Source organism: Clarias gariepinus, chromosome 1 (assembly GCF_024256425.1).
Source record: "Clarias gariepinus isolate MV-2021 ecotype Netherlands chromosome 1, CGAR_prim_01v2, whole genome shotgun sequence".
Classification (NCBI taxonomy): Eukaryota; Metazoa; Chordata; class Actinopteri; order Siluriformes; family Clariidae; genus Clarias; species Clarias gariepinus.
Window position 1 is genome coordinate 50,798,740 of NC_071100.1, and position 17,615 is coordinate 50,816,354.

Consider the following 17,615-nt stretch of genomic DNA (forward strand, 5'->3'; position numbering starts at 1 on the left):
TCCGTCTCCTCAACAAAAAGGGACTGAACTGATAAACACACACACACACACACACACACACACAAACATTATCACTCAGCTTAACTACCACAACTCAACTACATCAATACATCAAAACACTGTGACTGGACTGACAAATCAACACAAGCGCAGACACACTGACCCACACAAACTACCCTACACACATCTGTAAATGCCTCACTGTTTATCTCTTCTGCACAATATTCATTACTTTTTGCACAAATACCAATTCTTGCTGCTATGTTTTTTACTACCTCAACACCATATTTTATGTCTTATGTTTCTTTTTCTGATATGTCGTTGTCGTTGCACTGTCACTTTGTTGTTGCTCGTTTTGCACATTTGCACGTGCACTTTATGTTGTTGTCTGTTGTCTGGGAAAAAGAAACCTGTAGATAGTCTTTTAGTTAGTTAGTCTTTTTTTTTTTTTTTGTTAATTTAATTTATGTTGTAATTTATGTTAGGAATATCTGTCTTGTCTCTGCTAGCCAGCTAACTAGGCCTCCTAGCTAGCTAGTTTAGCTTCTTTGTTAATTTATGTTGTAAGTTTATGTTGCATGTAGCACCTTGGTCCTGGAGGAACGTTGTTTCGTTTCACTGTGTACTAACTGTATATGGTTGAAGTGACAATAAAGCCTACTTGAACTTGAACTTGGTGCCGATTTTTAAGAACAAGAGAGATGTGCAAAGCTGTGGCAATTACATTTACATTTAGTCATTTGGCAGAGGCAATTTGGCAATTACAGAGGTAGAAAGTTAATAAGCCATAGAATGAAGCTGTGGGAAAGAGTAGTGAAAGCTAGGTAAAGGGCAGAGGTGAGCATTTGTGAGCAGCAATATGTTTCATGCCTAGAAAGAGTACATCAGATGCAGTATTTGCTTTGAGGATGTTGGTGGACGAGTACAGAGAAGGTAATAAAGAGTTGCATGGTGTCTTTGTAGGTTAAGAGGAAGCGAACGACAGGGTGCCGAAAGAGGAGATGTGGTGTTGTATGAGGAAGTCTGAAGTGGCAAATTGAGGTGTTTGGACATGTTCAGAGGAAAGATTGTGAATATATCAGCAGAAGGATGCTGAACTTGGAACTGCCAGGCAGGAGGTCTAGGGGAAGACCAAAGAGGAGATTTATGGATGCAGTGAGAGAGGACATTAAGTTACAGTAGTTGGTGTAAGAGAAGAGGATGCAGAGGATAGGATTAGATGGAGGCAGATGATTCGCTGTGGCGACCCCTGAAATGGAACAGTCGAAAGACAAAGAAGAACTTGTTCTTCAATGCTACACAACACCAGTAGGCCACCAGTATGTAACAATCAGATTAATTTATTTAATCGAGTTACACTATGAGGGATCTTTAATCCAAACTCTGGCGTTGTATTAATCTTGCAGAAAAAGAACGATGCAAATACCAAGTATATAACTTATAAGGCACAGCAGCTTTTTATTATTAACCCGCTTACATAAGCTTCACTCACTCAATCTACCGCTTAATCTTGTATTCAGGGTTGCAGGGGGCCTATACTAGGATCATTATGGAATGAGGCGGGGTACTGTACATCCTGGACAAGGTGCCAATCCATTGCAGGGCACACACTACGGGCAATTTAGCAACGCCTACATGGCTTTGGACTGTGGGAAGAAACCGGAATACCTGAAGGAAACCCACCAAGCAGGTGGAGGAGAATCAAACAGAGACGGGAATCAAATCTGGACTCTGGAGGTGCAAGGCGACAGTGCTGATCACTACACCCCTGTGCTGCCCTTACAAAAGCCTATATATACTGAACAAAAATATAAACGCAACACTTTTGTTTTTGCTCCCATTTTTTATGAGATGAACTCAAAGATCTGATACATTTTCTACATACACAAAATAACCATATCTCTCAAATATTGTTCACAAATCTGTCAAAATCTGTGATAGTGAGGACTTCTCCTTTGCCGAGATAATCCATCCCACCTCACAGATGTGCCATATCAAGATGCTGATTAGACAGCATGATTATTGCACAGGTGTGCCTTAGACTGGCCACCTGTAAAAGGCCACTTTGAAAGGTTCAGTTGAATCACACAGCACAATGCCACAGATATCGCAAGTTTTGAGGGAGCGTGCAATTGGCATGCTGACAGCGGGGAATGTCTACCAGAGCTGTTGCTCGTGAATTGAATGTTCATTTCTCTACCATAAGCCGTCTCCAAAGGTGTTTCAGAGGATTTGACAGTACATCCAACCGGCCTCACAACCGCAAAACGACGTGTAACCACACCAGCCCAGGACCTCCACATTCAGCATGTTTACCTCCATGATCGTCTGAGACCAGCCACTCGGACAGCTGCTGAAGCAATCGGAGTGTTTAACCAAAGAATTTCTGCACAAACTGTCAGAAACAGTCTCAGGGAACCTCATCTGCAGGCTCGTCGTCCTCATTGGGGTCTCGACTTGACTCCAGTTCTTCATCGTAACGGATTTTCACAGATTTGTGAACAATATTTGAGAGATATGGTTATTTTGTTTATGTAGAAAATGTTTTAGATCTTTGAGTTCATCTCATTAAAAATGGGAGCAAAAACAAAAGTGTTGCGTTTATATTTTTGTTTAGTATATAAAAAAAAAACCTTTATGTGGCTGCACTACAACCACTTAGAACATACTACTTTTTGTTTAAGCCCACTGATTTTTTTCAAGTAATTAAAAATATATTATAGTTTATACATAATACATAATAGTTGTTACTTTTTGCCCATGTGTGTGCTGGATATTGCATGGGTTTAGGAACAGACGTATATACTGTATGTTGAGGTTATAAGATGCTATAAGTTCACAGGTTTACTGCAGTCAGCAATGTATCTGACTTCTGGTTGTCTAGCTTCTGCTTGTGTAATTACACAGACACATACAAAAAAAATGTGCAAACCATAATTCTCCAGAACAAAGCACAGTGGCAGAGTGGTTAATACAGTTGCCAGGGATAGGATTCAAAATCTTGCCACCATTCTGTGTTTGTGAAATTTGCAAGTTCTTCTTGTGTTTTGTAGGTCTGTACGAGTACTGCAGTACTGAGGAGAGAGCAGCTACCTGCCAAAACCCACATTTAAACCCAGTTACACAAACTCACCACAGCAAGAAAACACAACTGATAATTTCATCATAAAAAACAGAACAAACAAACCATTTTTTTTTTTTACTTTTTAATAATTGCTTTTGAGTCATTGCATCTGGACTATCAATTTTGGATTCACCTGACCACAGCACTTTCTCTGAATCCTTCTCTGTTCATTGGCAAACTTTAGTGACTTTTTGAGTTAGTGGACCTTGTAGCGCTAAAGGATTTCAATCCATGGCGCCGCATTATGTTACAAATGATTTGTTTAGTGACCGTGGTCCTGACTGCCTTGAGATCATTCTCAAGCTCCTCCCGTGTCGTTCTGGGCTGATCCCTCACTTTCCTTATCATTATCCTTACTTCACAAGGTGAGTGATAGTTATTTTGTAAATAATCACTCCAACAGCTTTTCATCAAGCTTCTTGCTGATGGTCTTTACAGCTACAAAGCTAGATCCTAAGACAAAGCTGATTTTCAAATCCCTTTGTCTAATGTGTAGTCAAGGGCACTTTGTGTCTTGGTCACATTTAACACTATTTTGGGATTTACATTTACAGCATTTGGCAGCATTTGGTAAATCTAGCATGACTTACATTTGTATCTTGCTATACTATATTATGCTGAGGGTTTATTCAGCTCATGGTTAAGGGCCTTACTGTATATACTTACAAATTTAGTCACAAGAATAAGTGTTACAGGAAAATGCTTACGTGGCAGTAAAGCAGTAATGCAATATTTCATACAAAAAAATCATGATAAAGCCTATTGGGTTTTATCAGCAAAAACATAAACACATACTGTATGATGATCAGAGTTACCAGAAGAATGATAGTTTTAGAAAATGGTTGTTCTCCAAAATGCAGTTCTGTAGAATGCTTATAAAATCTTACCATGGATTTCCCAAACTGCACAAAGTGTACCCATGACCACTAAAGCATTTTAAACAGCAAATAAATGTTGCACTTAATATTGAATGTGTTTAGCTTTATATCGTTCAGCAATTATTTTTTTTTAAATACATTTTTATATACAGTGGGGAAAATATTTAATTATTTCATCCCTTTGTTTAAAGTTTGTCCATTTATAGAGAAATTAAGGGTCTATAATTTTATCATATATTTATTTTAAAGGATAGAGACAGAATATCAACATGACTTAGTACTTGGGAGGTGGGGAGGGTGGGGTGGGTGACAGCCACAGATGTAAGATGTTTCTTGTAGTTAGTTACCAGGTTTGCGCACATCTCATGGGGATTTTGGTCCACTATTCTTTACAGATATTCTTTAAGTCCTTTACTGGCTAGGCCACTCAACGGTAAGTCAAGTTGATGCCAAAGAGTTCAATTTCGGTCTCATCTGACCATCACTTTCTCAGAATCCTTCTCTGTTCATTGGCAAACTTTAGATGGCCCAAGAGCATAGTTAAGTAAATATTGCAGAGGTAAATTATACTATGCAATTATACAATATAAATATTGCAGAGGTAAATTATATACGTAAATCAGAAATTGCACTTGAAAAGTGGTATGGCCTAAGAGCATTATAGGTGTTAGGTATTGCACAAATTGTCCAGGTAGGTAATAATATTGTATTATTGTTACTAATGGCGACTCATTTAGTGTTCACGTTACAGAGAAGAGTTGTATAATTGTATGGCCATAGGGAGAAAAGATCTTTTGTTGGTGCTCTCTAAAGCACTTCGTGGTAATTAGTCTCGGGCTGAATTTGTTCTTCTGGTCGGTGAGAACACAGAATAGCAGGTGAGAAGTATTGTTCAAGGTGGATCGTGTTTTGGACAGAATCCTCCTTTTTGCTACTACTTCCACAGTGTTAAGCTCACTTCCTAGCAACAATCCGGCCCTTTTAATTACTTTTTTCCAGTCTGTTTCTGTCTGACACTTTGATGTTTCAGTCCTAACAGACCACAGTATAAAAAAATGACACTTGTCATGCACAGTCTGTCATGCCATGAATGTCCTTGCCATGTAGTTCACAAAGAACCTCCCAGTCTGTAGCCTTAAAACAATCGTGTAATGTAGCAGTGGCTCCTTCTGACCACTGTCTCACATTCCTCACTGTAGCAGGCTATCTCTGAACCTGGGGTTTGTATATTGGCAGGCGGTGGACTAGGTTGTGATCCGACCTCCCAAGGGGGCGGCATTTTAAGGACTTTTAACATTAGCGTACAGCAGGTCTATTGTCCTATTCCCCTGGTGTGAAAATCCACATACTGAGTGAAATTGGGTGGGGTCTTGTTCAGCGATGCGTGGTTGAAATCGCCGGAGATCAGGAGAAAGGCATCGGGGTGCCGAGTCTGAAGTTTGGCAGTTACTGAGTGGATGACGTTACACAGCGGCATTCACGGACAGAATGTTCACAGAATATTAGGGCTACGAACACACTCTTTAACAGTCACATGACCGGAGTTACACCACATGTTTTTGATGTAAGCAGCCAGCCCCCCTCCTTTCCTCTTACCGTGCACTCCTCATCCTGTCACACCATATTGCGCTGAAGACGTCCAGGGTAATATTAGAGGATTTAGGCACGTCACTATGTAACCAAGTCTCTGTAAAACACATCAGACTGCACTCGCGGAAGATGTCCAATTAACTGTTAATTAGCGCATGAGCACATACCCATTCGGTGGAAGCCAGAAATATTTTTGGTTGGTAGGGGATCAAATACTTATTTTACTCACTGAAATGCAACTCAATTTATTACATTTATACAATGTGTGTTTTTTTTTTTTTCTCTATTCTTTAAAATAAACCTATGATAAAAAGAATAGATCATTCCTTTCTGTGTTAGTGAGCAAACGTATGAAATCTACAGAGAATCCAATAATGCTTTTTCCCCCATGGTATGTTAGTTTTAATTTGTTAAGGCATCTTTATAGCATTTTGCTTTTTGTACTCAGGGTGAAGCAGGATGTAAGTGCAGACCTACAGTACTTTAATAAAAATAAATAAAACAGGCAAATATATGGAGAACTCCACTAAGTTACCACTATCACAGAGTTAAGTCAAACAGAAAATCCAGCATAACATAAATACTAACAGCAAAATAAACAGAAAGATGTGGTAAAAATGTGAGGCTTAAACAATACAACTAATCCTGACATGTGAAACCAAAATCAGTCAAAAAAAAAGTCAAATGAAATGACTAAAGAAATTGTTTCATCATCATTTCTCCTTCATTATGTATGGAAGAAGGGATTTATGGGAAATAAAGGGAAGACTGACTGATTTGTAACTATTACTGCCTGGCACAAAAAGTCACAAAAGCTAATATTTAGTTGGAGCACTTTTGGTTTAATTATGGGGCATTGTTTCGATAGATTTATGCAATACCACAACATTTATTTCTGTCCAAAGTTGCATTAATTTCTTTCACTAACATCTAGTATTGATGTTGGGAGAGTCAGAACACCAAAACGTTTCTCAATGGGGTTAAGGTCGGGACTCTGTGGTGGCCAATCCATGTGTGAAAGTGTGTCTCATGATCCCTGAAACACTTTTTCACAATCTGTCGCTTATAATAATCAATTCAGTAGTTATACACTGGGAGGTTTTTAGCTATTTGCTTAGTTAAATCCATGTGGTGAGCTATTTTGGCCGGGCAGTATGTTTTTTAAGCATTAGTTAAGTATCATTGCCAAGAAAACCCCATGGACAGTATCTAGGAAGGGCTGGTGTACTATGGTCCATGAGGTCACCAAGAAGTCGACAGTACTTAATGACTAAACCATAGTGAATTTGTCATGATAGTAAATTAAAGCAATTACTATAGTTAAGATGGTGATTCAATTTGAATATTTCACAAACAACTGCAAGTAGTAATTAAAATACTTTAATCACTTTATACATTTGTCCTCTGATGAACATTTTACAGATTACAAATATTGTGCTTTCAAGGTTATATTAACATCATTTTATGCACAAAGATCTTTTAACTTTTTCAGTTACAACTCGGAAATCTTCAAAACAGTAAGTTAATCAGATATCTGTAAATGGTACCTGACTTTATGTTGGGTCACTTAGTTAAGCTTCTATACTTTATGCTTTTATACTTTATGCTTTTATGCTATTTTTTATGCACACACACACACACACACACACACACACACACACACACACACACACACACACAAACCTTTAATTCTTAACACAAATATATTCTTCATGGACTGTGCGAGGTGACGAAATGAAGACTCATTGCACTGAGAAGCAGAGCCAACACTGAGAGAGGAGAAACATAATGTTTTATAATCAAAAACTAAGATTCATTGGATCATCATCCACAAATATACAAAACTTAGTGTAATGTATGCTTACCTAGAGTCCATTGGCTGACAGCTGACTTGGTGCCATTTGAAAGTGCACTTGGATTAGAAAGGTCTACTAGTGTGCCAGTGGAAACCTGTGTAGTTGCATTTCCCAGTTGTGTTCCTGTACAAATGGAGTCGAGAAACTTTACTTACAAACAACTGGCTTCTATTTATCACAGACAGCAAAGATTAAGGAAGTATAGTTTAATGCCTTGATAAAGTGATGTTACTGTTACCACTCCAGTGTGATCTCAAATTTAATAAATCATAGGATTTCTGGGTGGCAGGAGGGGGGGCACTTTCATGTCAATCTTAGTGGGATCAGCACAACCATGTGTGTGCACTCTTTATGTTTAGTATGCATTTGATTTGTGCTGCAATCATGTATTTTAAAGTAAAGGTCAAAACAACAACCAAAGTTGTAAAAAACTAAACAAAAAAAGAGGAACTTTAACTTTAAAAGCTCACCGTTTGTCGAGCCTGTAAGGATGGAGATGTTGTAAAAATTGTCATTAGCTGTGGTCTTGAGGTTGAAAGTGGTGCTGGTGTTGAAGATACACTGAATGAGACTCTGCGATACTGCACCCGAAGAACCTATTACGTTGGACTGAAAAGCAAAACAGAAAAAACAAAAAACAGAATGCATAAGTGTTTGCTAAAACATCTTATAGAATGTTAACATATCTCATGTAATGACTGCAGATCTAGGATTAGGAATGCTTTCTTGGCACACATCTGGGTCATGAAAAACCAGTTAAGCATGACTTGTATGCCACAGCTTATCAGAGTATTGCTGACTACCATCTTCTAATGGCTACAGTGACTCCAGTTGGGTATTTCACCACATTACAAAGCAAATATTGTCTTAGACTGGCTTTATGAACATGACAATGAGTTCATTGTTGTTCAGTGGCGGTCCCAGTCATGGAATCTTAATCCAGTATAACACCTCTAGGATGGGGTGGAATGGGAGATACGCAGCACAACAGTGCACCTAGAAAATCTGCAGGAATTGTGTATTGCAGTTATGGCAAAATGGACCCGAACCACAAAGTAATGTTTATACCAGCTAATGAAATTCATGCCACAAGGGGTTATAGCTGTTTTGGGGACAAATTGAGGCCGTATCCAGTATTACTACAGTGTTCCTAATAGAGTGCCGTTTTAGAATGTATTCATTTTAAACAGGCAGAAAGATATAAAATCACACAATATTTGAACAGATGAACAATTTGATATTGGTTGCTTGATGATGTTGCTAGAATATTGTAGTTTTAATCACAATGCACACATACCACATTAGCAGGAGTCAACACTGAGCCATTTTGAGTGTCGGTTTGAAAGAAAAAACTGTTGCCGTTGGTGTTGTTGTTGCCACAGACAAACACATAATTGGAATTCTGAAACAACAACAAACAAAAAGAAATCATTATGACTATAGTTCACTGGATGTGATACTTTTGGAAAAAAGAACAGGAACAGGTTCTACAACATACAGTATCCTCAGTCTAACAAAAGCTAATGAAACCCAAACATTGTGTGTGTCAGCTGAAATTTTACTAATTTCTATAATCCAATGTGTACAAAAAGGAAATCATTTCCATCTTAATTTAGTTGCAGTTGGTATCTTTACCTGTTTGGCGAGTGCCAGTGCGACGTACCCAGACGATGGTCCACTGAGTTCAAAGGAAAACGTTTGGTTGTTCAATTTAGAAGAAGTGAAAAAGCAGTTGGATCCTCCAGGATTACAATTAGTTGAACTTGACAAACACAGCTTAGTGCTGCCACAACCATTAGAAGTGATGTTGAGCTAAAGATGAATAGAATGAAAGAAAGAGTTAGTACTTTGTTTAATAATCCTACGGTTTTATATTCATTGATGCATTCTTATAAATTGACTGTTTGACTGTTTACTTGAATGTAAAGGGTTTAATTTATACCTCAACAACTTATAAACAAATTGGCCTTTAAATACTATTAGTTGGAATATGATGAGAATTGTAATAATTATGTTTTCTGTGAGTAACAATTCAAAAAGCTCTATAGTTCAGGGAAATAAAAATATGAGTCTATATAATAATGAGGCTATTTCTTTTTTTTAACTATGTTAAAAAAATTGAGGAAGTTCATGGAATTTATCTGATAAATAAATAAATTTGGTCTGTAGCAGTGGGATATCATTGTGACCATGAATTATAAACTTACCTGTTGAACATTTGTGCTGTTGGTGGTATTCACTGTGCTGTTGTTGGTGGCATTCACTGTGTTGTTGTTGGTGGCATTCACTGTGCTGTTAGTGTTATTTGCTGTGTTGGTGGTATTCGCTGTGTTGGTAGTATTTGTTGTGTTGTTGGTGGTATTTGTTGTGTTGTTGGTGGTATTCGCTGTGTTGGTGGTATTTGTTGTGTTGTTGGTGGTATTTGTTGTGTTGTTGGTGGTATTTGTTGTGTTGTTGGTGGTATTTGTTGTGTTGTTGGTGGTATTTGTTGTGTTGTTGGTGGTATTCACTGTGCTGTTGGTGGTATTCACTGTGCTGTTGGTGGTATTCACTGTGCTGTTGGTGGTATTTGTTGTGTTGTTGGTGGTATTTGCTGAGCTGCTAGAGATGATCATGCTGATGTTAGTCAGGTTTATTGGTGTACTGGAGTTAAATACTACAGTTCCATTTCCCAGTTGTGTTCCTGTTAGGAGAGAGTGCAGAAACCTTAGTAAAAAGTAAAATAAAGATTTCTACATTTGTGTTTAATTATTCAACTGCCCTCATGTATTAAGCTGCAGAGTTGTTTTAAATCTTATCAATCAGTCGTTTATTAATTAGTTTATTATTAATTACTTACTAACATACTGTAGAACATAAAACTTTGTTCTGGTCAGGGCAACATTGTTTATAGATGTTTATAGGTCATGTAATGTGAGTGATATTCAGAGGGAACATGGCATGAAACTATTCAAAAATTCTCTACATGATCCGTTATGAAAAACAAAGTAAGGAATGTTGCTGCTTATTTGTGTTTAACACCATTCTTAAAATGTGACTGTCATCATGTGACTCATGATATTATGCTTTTCTTTAGTCAAAACTTTCAATTGTCACTTGTTGACCGATATCAGATTCTCACATCTAGTATCACCATCAGCCGTTACTGCTCCTATTACTTCCATTTTTCTTGTTATCACTAATTTAATTCACTTTGTAAGTTCATTTTACTTTGGTAAAGAAAGCCAAATTTCTGCCTCCTGAGTATAACCAGAGTATTTAATTGGAATATTACATTTACCTGTGATTGGTTACCAGCAGTGAGTCTCAGTGCAACATATCCAGATGTTGTACCAGTGAGTTTAATAGTCACTGTTTGGTTGTTTACTTGAATGGAACTTACTTGTTTATAGATGTTTATAGATGTAATGTGAGAAATGTCCTTTTCATAGTTGGTCATCAATTTTTAAAGTAAATGTAAACACTTAGGGATTTTTGGTAGTAACAGTACTGGCACTTTATTACACCATAATACAACTGAGCATTTTGCTTTACCAATACCACACATTGTTTTACTTATATAAGCTACAGATTCAGTACTGTATATACACTTAAGTTGGGAAGCCACAACAGAAAACTATACTGACTAGCTATGTTAAATTGCAAATAAGCAACCCATGAAAAAATATGAAAGCTCACCAATTGTGCTTCCATTCAGGATGGTGATGAAAGCGGATGTGGTGTTACTGATGGTGAAATTAGTGCCATTGCTGATGGTGAGATTGGTGGTGATGTTAAAGGTACACTGAATAAGACTCTGGTTTTGTTGTAAAGCACCTTGAACACTGTTTACAGTGGACTGGAAAGAGAAGTAAAGAGAGTGGATGTTTATTCATTGTTTACTGGAATCATTTAGAATATTTAAGAATGTGTGGAAACCTTTGAAAGTTATTTGTTAGAATTTAAATGTTACATGTGATTCATGATAGACTTCAGGTTGAGCTGATTTATTTAAAAAGTTAGAATTAATTAGTGGCTGTAATCTCCTGTGACTACAGTACATTTTGTATGAAAATGTATAATAATTCTTGTTGCTAAAAAACATATTTGTTTCATTCACTCACAATTACATATTTTATTCTGATCCTCTTACCACATTAGCAGGAGTAATATTCGTGCCATTTAGGGTAGCAGCTTGGAAAAATACAGTGTTGTTAGCCGTGTTGGTGTTATTGTTGCCACAGATGAACACAACAGCACCTCCCTAAACAGAACATGGAAATAAATAAAATGTTAAATACATAGAACAAATTTTTTTTTTCAAAATAACCAAAGGCCTCTAACTGACTCCTAATGTAGTCTATTGTACCCATGATTACACATTGGTGTCACCTGATGCTTATAATTCCATGTCCACAAAGTGACAGGTTATTATTATTATTTTTTCAAATATGGTATGGTCAAGTAAAAAAAAAAAAAACATCATTAATTTCTAGCTATAGTGAAACAGTAAAGGAAGTAAAAGTGAAGATTCTTCTGGTATGTGTTACTTAAATGTAACATTAATAATGTTTTTTAATCCCATAAATGCATGAAAATGTGTTTTCAATATTTTTTAAAGAGAGAATACAGGTCGATTACTATAATTATTTAACATGGTAAAAAGCAGGAGTTCCTAAAACTAAACCATGTTTATTCAATTTCATAAACCATAGTCCAGTGTTTATGTTTGTGCAACTGAGCACAACGGCACTAAAAGTGGTTCTAAGAAAAAGCAGAATAGTACAAAGAAATGAGTTGACTTCTTTGTAACTGAGAGTGTAGCGTGTAACCCATCAATGACGTTCATCTCAATTGAAAAAACGCAGAATAACACGGCTTCTAAGATTTCTCCCCATTTCACAGACAACTGTAAATCATCATCAGTTATTCAGAATGTTAGAAGGCAATAGAGTTAACGCTGGTGAAAATACTAAATAGCTTAATCTCATTTTAAATAGAATCTACACAAACGTTCTGACAACTGACAACATATAACTTTTCTGTTTAATGATTCTGTTATTCAGAGGAAACATGGCATGAAACTAGTCAAAGATTTCTCAACTTGATCTGTTACGAAAAACAAAGTAAGGAATGTTGCTGCTTATTTGTGTTTAAAATCATTTTTAAAATCTGACTGTCATCATGTGACTCATGATATTATGCTTTTCTTTAGTCAAAACTTCCAATTGTTACTTGTTGACCGATATCAGATTCTCACATCTAGTATCACCATCAGCCGTTACTGCTCCTATTACTTCCATTTCTCCTATTATCACTAATTTAATACACTTTGTAAGTTCATTTTACTTTGGCGAAGAAAGTCAAGTGTCTGCCTCCTGAGTATAACCAGAGTATTTAATTGGAATATTACATTTACCTGTGATTGGTTACTAGCAGTGAGTGCCAGTGCGACATATCCAGATGTTGTACCAGTGAGTTCAATAGTCGCTGTTTGGTTGTTTACTTGAAAGGAACTGAAAAAGCAGCTGGAGTTTCCTGAAGGATTGCAATTACTCACACTAAACACACACAGTTTAGAGCTTCCACATGTTGTGTTAGTGATGGTTGTCTGAAGATGAAAAGGAAAACAAATTGTTTAGTTTATTCGAACACTTCAGGAGAATAATGCTGATTGTAAGGCTGAATGCTGTGCTCTTCTTACACCAAGAGTTGTTGGCACAAACAGTTGAGCTTCAGTTACGTGACATCCAGCCCAGATAAACACAACCAACACAAGCAGTTTGGGCTCCATATCTAATAATCCAAACACACAGTGATATTTTTAAACAAACATTTTTAAAAGCAAGTCACAGTTAAACTATTTAAGTGGATTAATTTGATCATATGATTGTAAATATTTCATTTTGTGGTAATGTAACACAACCATATTTTAGGTACATCTAGACAAAATTCTATCTATCTATCTATCTATCTATCTATCTATCTATCTATCTTAAACATATGTTGTTAGTTTAATTTTTTTAACAGATAAAAATAAAACAGAACTAATGTCGTAATGAAAAAGTTTTTACCTGTAATAAAAGGATCGGTGGTTTTGTTTTGTAAGGTATATAGTAGACTGTGAAGAGATAGTTGTTTGACTCTTTTTAAACTCAGAGGGTGTAGCTACTACATCATCTTCGTCATCATGGAAAAAGCAAAGGTTGATTTGCAGGTTTTTTTGTTGATTGTATGGCGATGCCCGTCCCAAAGCCTTAATGAAAGGTGAAACATCACTGGACACGCCTGTAGCTCCCACTGTTTTCATCTCTTTTATTCTCTGATGGTATTTTTAACCAACAATTTTAAAGGCAATTTGAATATATGAACAATGTTTTTTTTGTGGATGTGTTGACAATTCGTGTTTTCATTCTGAACATTATCTACTGTGTACCCAGTGGCATGTTTTCTTCCCTTTTTTTGTGCTATTTTTTGGTTTCATTACTGAATGTTTGCGCATCTTCACTAGTTGTAATGTTGAAAAAATACAATTTTATTGCTTTTAAATGCTATGATACTGTAGCATTAGTCTTTAGACTTTAATCACATGATTAAAGTGCAGCCCAGTGCAGTTATTTGGTCAATAAATCAGTAGATTATTATAATTAAAAATTGCATTAGAAAATGTATAAATCCAAAATAAAATACCCCCAAAAATCGTGTCTAATTTTAATCTCAATGATAACAATAGAGCAACAAACTTTAATTTCTTATATAAGTATGATCTAATTACATTAGACAAAAATGATAATGATAAAATAACAGCTGGTTATTTTAAAAAATGGTTTATGTCACAGGAATCCAACCTGATCCCGAACTTCCCAAGACACTGCAAGGCTTTCGAACTGGAAGTCGTTTTGTAAAACATAGCATTTCAAATTGTTATTAATTTTCTGTATTCTATAAGACATTTACTGCTTTTGTAAAATAACCAACATCAGTTCATCAGATTACCTGCCACACGAAATACATGGATAAATTACAGTCATTGAATAGTTTTATCTAAGTAAGGCCTTCTCCTGTTCTTCATTTTATTATTATTGTAAAATAACGGTAGTGTATATTATTATTACACAAACACATAGGCAATAAATTAAATTTTAACTGCCCAATATAGTTGTGGGGATGTACTCTTCAAAAGACACTATCCTTAAATATTTAGCAAAAGATGCTATTTGTTTTTCATTATTACATGGTAGCAATATTTACTTGTTTACTCTTAATAACTGTGTAGCTAAAATATTTTACATAAATATCTACTGTAGCTAAAATAGTTTATAATGACCAGCCCAACTGCTATCTACATTGTATATGTTATTTATCAGGACATATGCAAGGTGTTTGTGCACCATACTCACTGGGAGGTCAGATTTACTGGAAGTTAAAGTAGGACGTAACAGTTTCTATGTTTGCTGACTTGCTATAGAGTTGGAGGTTTTCAAAACATGTCCACCTATAGCTAAAGTTAGAACCAGTTCTCTATTTGTAAGGAATGACCTCAACCTCATTGAGAATGAACTGAACTGACTTTTTTTTTTTTTACACAAATGAAACACAATCACACTGACATGCGTGCTTTGAAACAATTTGTTTGCTGCTTAGTGGTGTAGGCGTGTAATGGACTCTCTGTTACATCAAACAAAATACAGTTGTTTTTATCTGAATATGGCATTGGACATTGTCAACTAGTATGTGAATCATTTACTAGTTTTTTGGCTGCTCGGGTCAAGAAGTCGACCACAGAGGATCGTCCGATCCGAATAACAACTTGGCACAGGTCTTACACCGGGCGCCCTTTCTGATGCAACCCTCCCATTTGACCTGGGATTGGGACTGGCATTGCATCCAGTGGCTGGGAAACGAACCCGGGCCTTACGCATGGCAGGAGAGAAACCAATACCACTGAGCCACCGATGCCCCAGGGTGAATCATTTACCAGTCCCATGTTAATATGTAAGACTCTGCATAAAAATAGGGTTGATTGTATCCTTTAAACAACTAAGTAGAATGTTAGCACACAGGTATGCATGTGGCATATACAGTATACACACTTACACACACTTGTTTTAATGTGTACTGCCTCTTGACCTGGAATTAAAACCAAAGTACATTGTGAAAATGTATGTATACTTTCCTTCTTTATTTTGCATATTATACTTAAATAATTGAGATTATCAAACTAATTTTAATATTACTTAAAGATAATCCGAGTAAATACAAAATGGGCTTTTGAGATGATTACTTTTAAAGTAAAAAAGCTGTCCAAACCTTCTATGACTCATCCAGGATCTCATAAAAGAACCCAGAAAAAACATCGAAGGACGGCCGGCCTCACTTGCCTCAGTTAGGGTCAGTGTTAAGTGTTCATGATTCAACAATAAGAAATTGACTTGGCATCCACAAGAAAGTTTCAAGGCAAAGGACACTGTGGACAAAAAAGGACACAGAGGCTTATCTCACTATCGAAAAACATTTTTGCAAAACACTTATTACATCAGGTGTAAAACTTACACAGCACTTTACAAAAAGAACATCATATAACAGTCACACATGGAGGTGGTAGTGTGATGGTCTGTCGCTTTGCAGCTTCAGGACCTGGACGACTTGCCATAATTGGTGGACCCATAAGTTCTGTGCTTAACTTGAAAATCCTAAAGGAGAATGTCTGGTCATCAGTTTGTGACCTCAAGCTCATTAAAATCTGTTTAATAATCTGATATCATATAAGTAAATGTGACAAATATGCTAAATAAAAAAAAAAATAAGGAGGTGCCAAAGTACTTTTTGGTCACCATAAATAATTTTTGTTTCTGCTTAAATTCTCCTGATTTTCAAGTCAAATTTTTAAAGTAACATTACACATAGACATGTACATTACTGCACAGTAAAATTCTTTCTCTGCATATCCCAGCGTAGCTGGGGTCAGAGTGCAGGGTCAGCCATGATTCAGCATCACTGGAGCAAATCCCAGGGTCAGCAGGATTAAGGGCCTTGCTCAAGGGCCAACAATGGCAACCTGGTGGAACTGGGGTTCGAACCACTGACCTGCCGATCAGTAACTCAGTGCCTTTACCCTGTGAGCTCCCACTTCCCCTAATAACAAGGTTTTATCATAAATTACATTGTGGTGTTGGTAACTTGAGTGTGTGCATGGCATAAGTTTTTTTTTTTTTTTTTTTTAAAGCAAATAACGTGTCAAGTAACTGAAAATGAGAATATTAGCAGCAGTTTGCATGTCCCGAATCCCCCGGCATAGGCTCCAGGCTTTTTGTGTGCCTGTACAGTATAAGCAGTATAGAGAATGAGTGAATTAACAATTTAACAAAAGGGTTGTAAAGTAGAACTCCAATGATGCAGGACAACCAGAATACATTGTTTACATTTTAGAAGGAAGTTATCTGAAAGTTCTGAATTTATTGAATAATAGGGATATAGTGTTTGAATGTGTAAATGACCAGCTTATCCTGGTTTCACTTACAGTATATCCTTTTAAATTGCAGTGTTATTGTTGACCCAGAGAAAAAGAAAATTAGAAAAAAGTTTTATATAATTCATGTCTCAGAGACAACTATCAGTTGTGTGGTAAACTAAAATGAGACTGTGGTGTACACTCTTTTTCTCCTAAAAATTATAATGCACAACATCTGAAATTAGCCTCCCTTTAAGTTTAAAAGAGCTCTTTGGAATCTTTTTAAAAAAAGTCTGAACTTTTCTACCTCTTTTTAAGCTCAGTCAGATCAATCAAAGAGCTCTCTCTAGATAAACTCTCTATCTCTAGATAAGCTTTCTCGGCTCTTCATAAGTCCTCCCTAAAGTTTCATCAAGGCTTTTTTTTTTTTTTTATCAGCGATATCTGACTATTATTATCAGCACAATTAATATTTAATGATTCATTGTGCATTTTATTTGTAGGCTGAGTTGAAGGCAGATTACAAATTGTTAATTGTCGGCTGCACCCTTGCTGGTATTGGCTACATAATATTTTCTGTGAATGGCTCTCCACCAAACATTATTCTGTTCTGAGTCATGTATGACTTAACACCATGTCTCAGAGCATGACGTAAGGAGAGTACTGCAGAGAGTGAACGGCAGAAAGTCAGCTGGTCCTGATGGAATTCCAGGAAGATTGCTAAAAGTTTGTGCAGA

The 17,615-nt window shown here is 36.4% G+C and overlaps 1 protein-coding gene and 1 long non-coding RNA gene across 2 annotated transcripts; both read right to left on the bottom strand.

The window, feature by feature from the left end:
- Window positions 1–7,475: 7,475 nt before the first annotated feature.
- Window positions 7,476–9,256, bottom strand: LOC128526490 (uncharacterized). The gene is made up of 4 exons (XR_008360803.1): window positions 9,084–9,256; window positions 8,746–8,850; window positions 7,919–8,057; window positions 7,476–7,571 (listed from the first exon to the last, which is right to left on the bottom strand). It is a non-coding gene; the product is annotated as an uncharacterized LOC128526490 (long non-coding RNA).
- A 387-nt stretch (window positions 9,257–9,643) lies between these two features.
- Window positions 9,644–13,602, bottom strand: LOC128521908 (uncharacterized). Its single transcript, XM_053495570.1, has 6 exons — window positions 13,502–13,602; window positions 13,132–13,223; window positions 12,847–13,038; window positions 11,581–11,691; window positions 11,127–11,286; window positions 9,644–10,131 (listed from the first exon to the last, which is right to left on the bottom strand). The coding sequence occupies exons 2-6, from the start codon at window positions 13,219–13,221 to the stop codon at window positions 9,644–9,646; spliced, it is 1,041 nt and encodes a 346-aa protein (XP_053351545.1). The 5' UTR covers window positions 13,222–13,223; window positions 13,502–13,602.
- Between the last annotated feature and the right edge of the window lie 4,013 nt (window positions 13,603–17,615).

Coding starts and splice junctions, on each gene's coding strand:
- LOC128521908 (XM_053495570.1), bottom strand. CDS start 13,221: ATGGAGCCCAAACTGCTTGTGTTGGTTGTGTTTATCTGGGCTGGATGT. Junction 13,039..13,131: donor TTGTGCCAACAACTCTTGGT/GTAAGAAGAGCA, acceptor TTTCATCTTCAG/ACAACCATCACTAACACAAC. Junction 11,692..12,846: donor CTGCTAGTAACCAATCACAG/GTAAATGTAATA, acceptor TGTTCTGTTTAG/GGAGGTGCTGTTGTGTTCAT.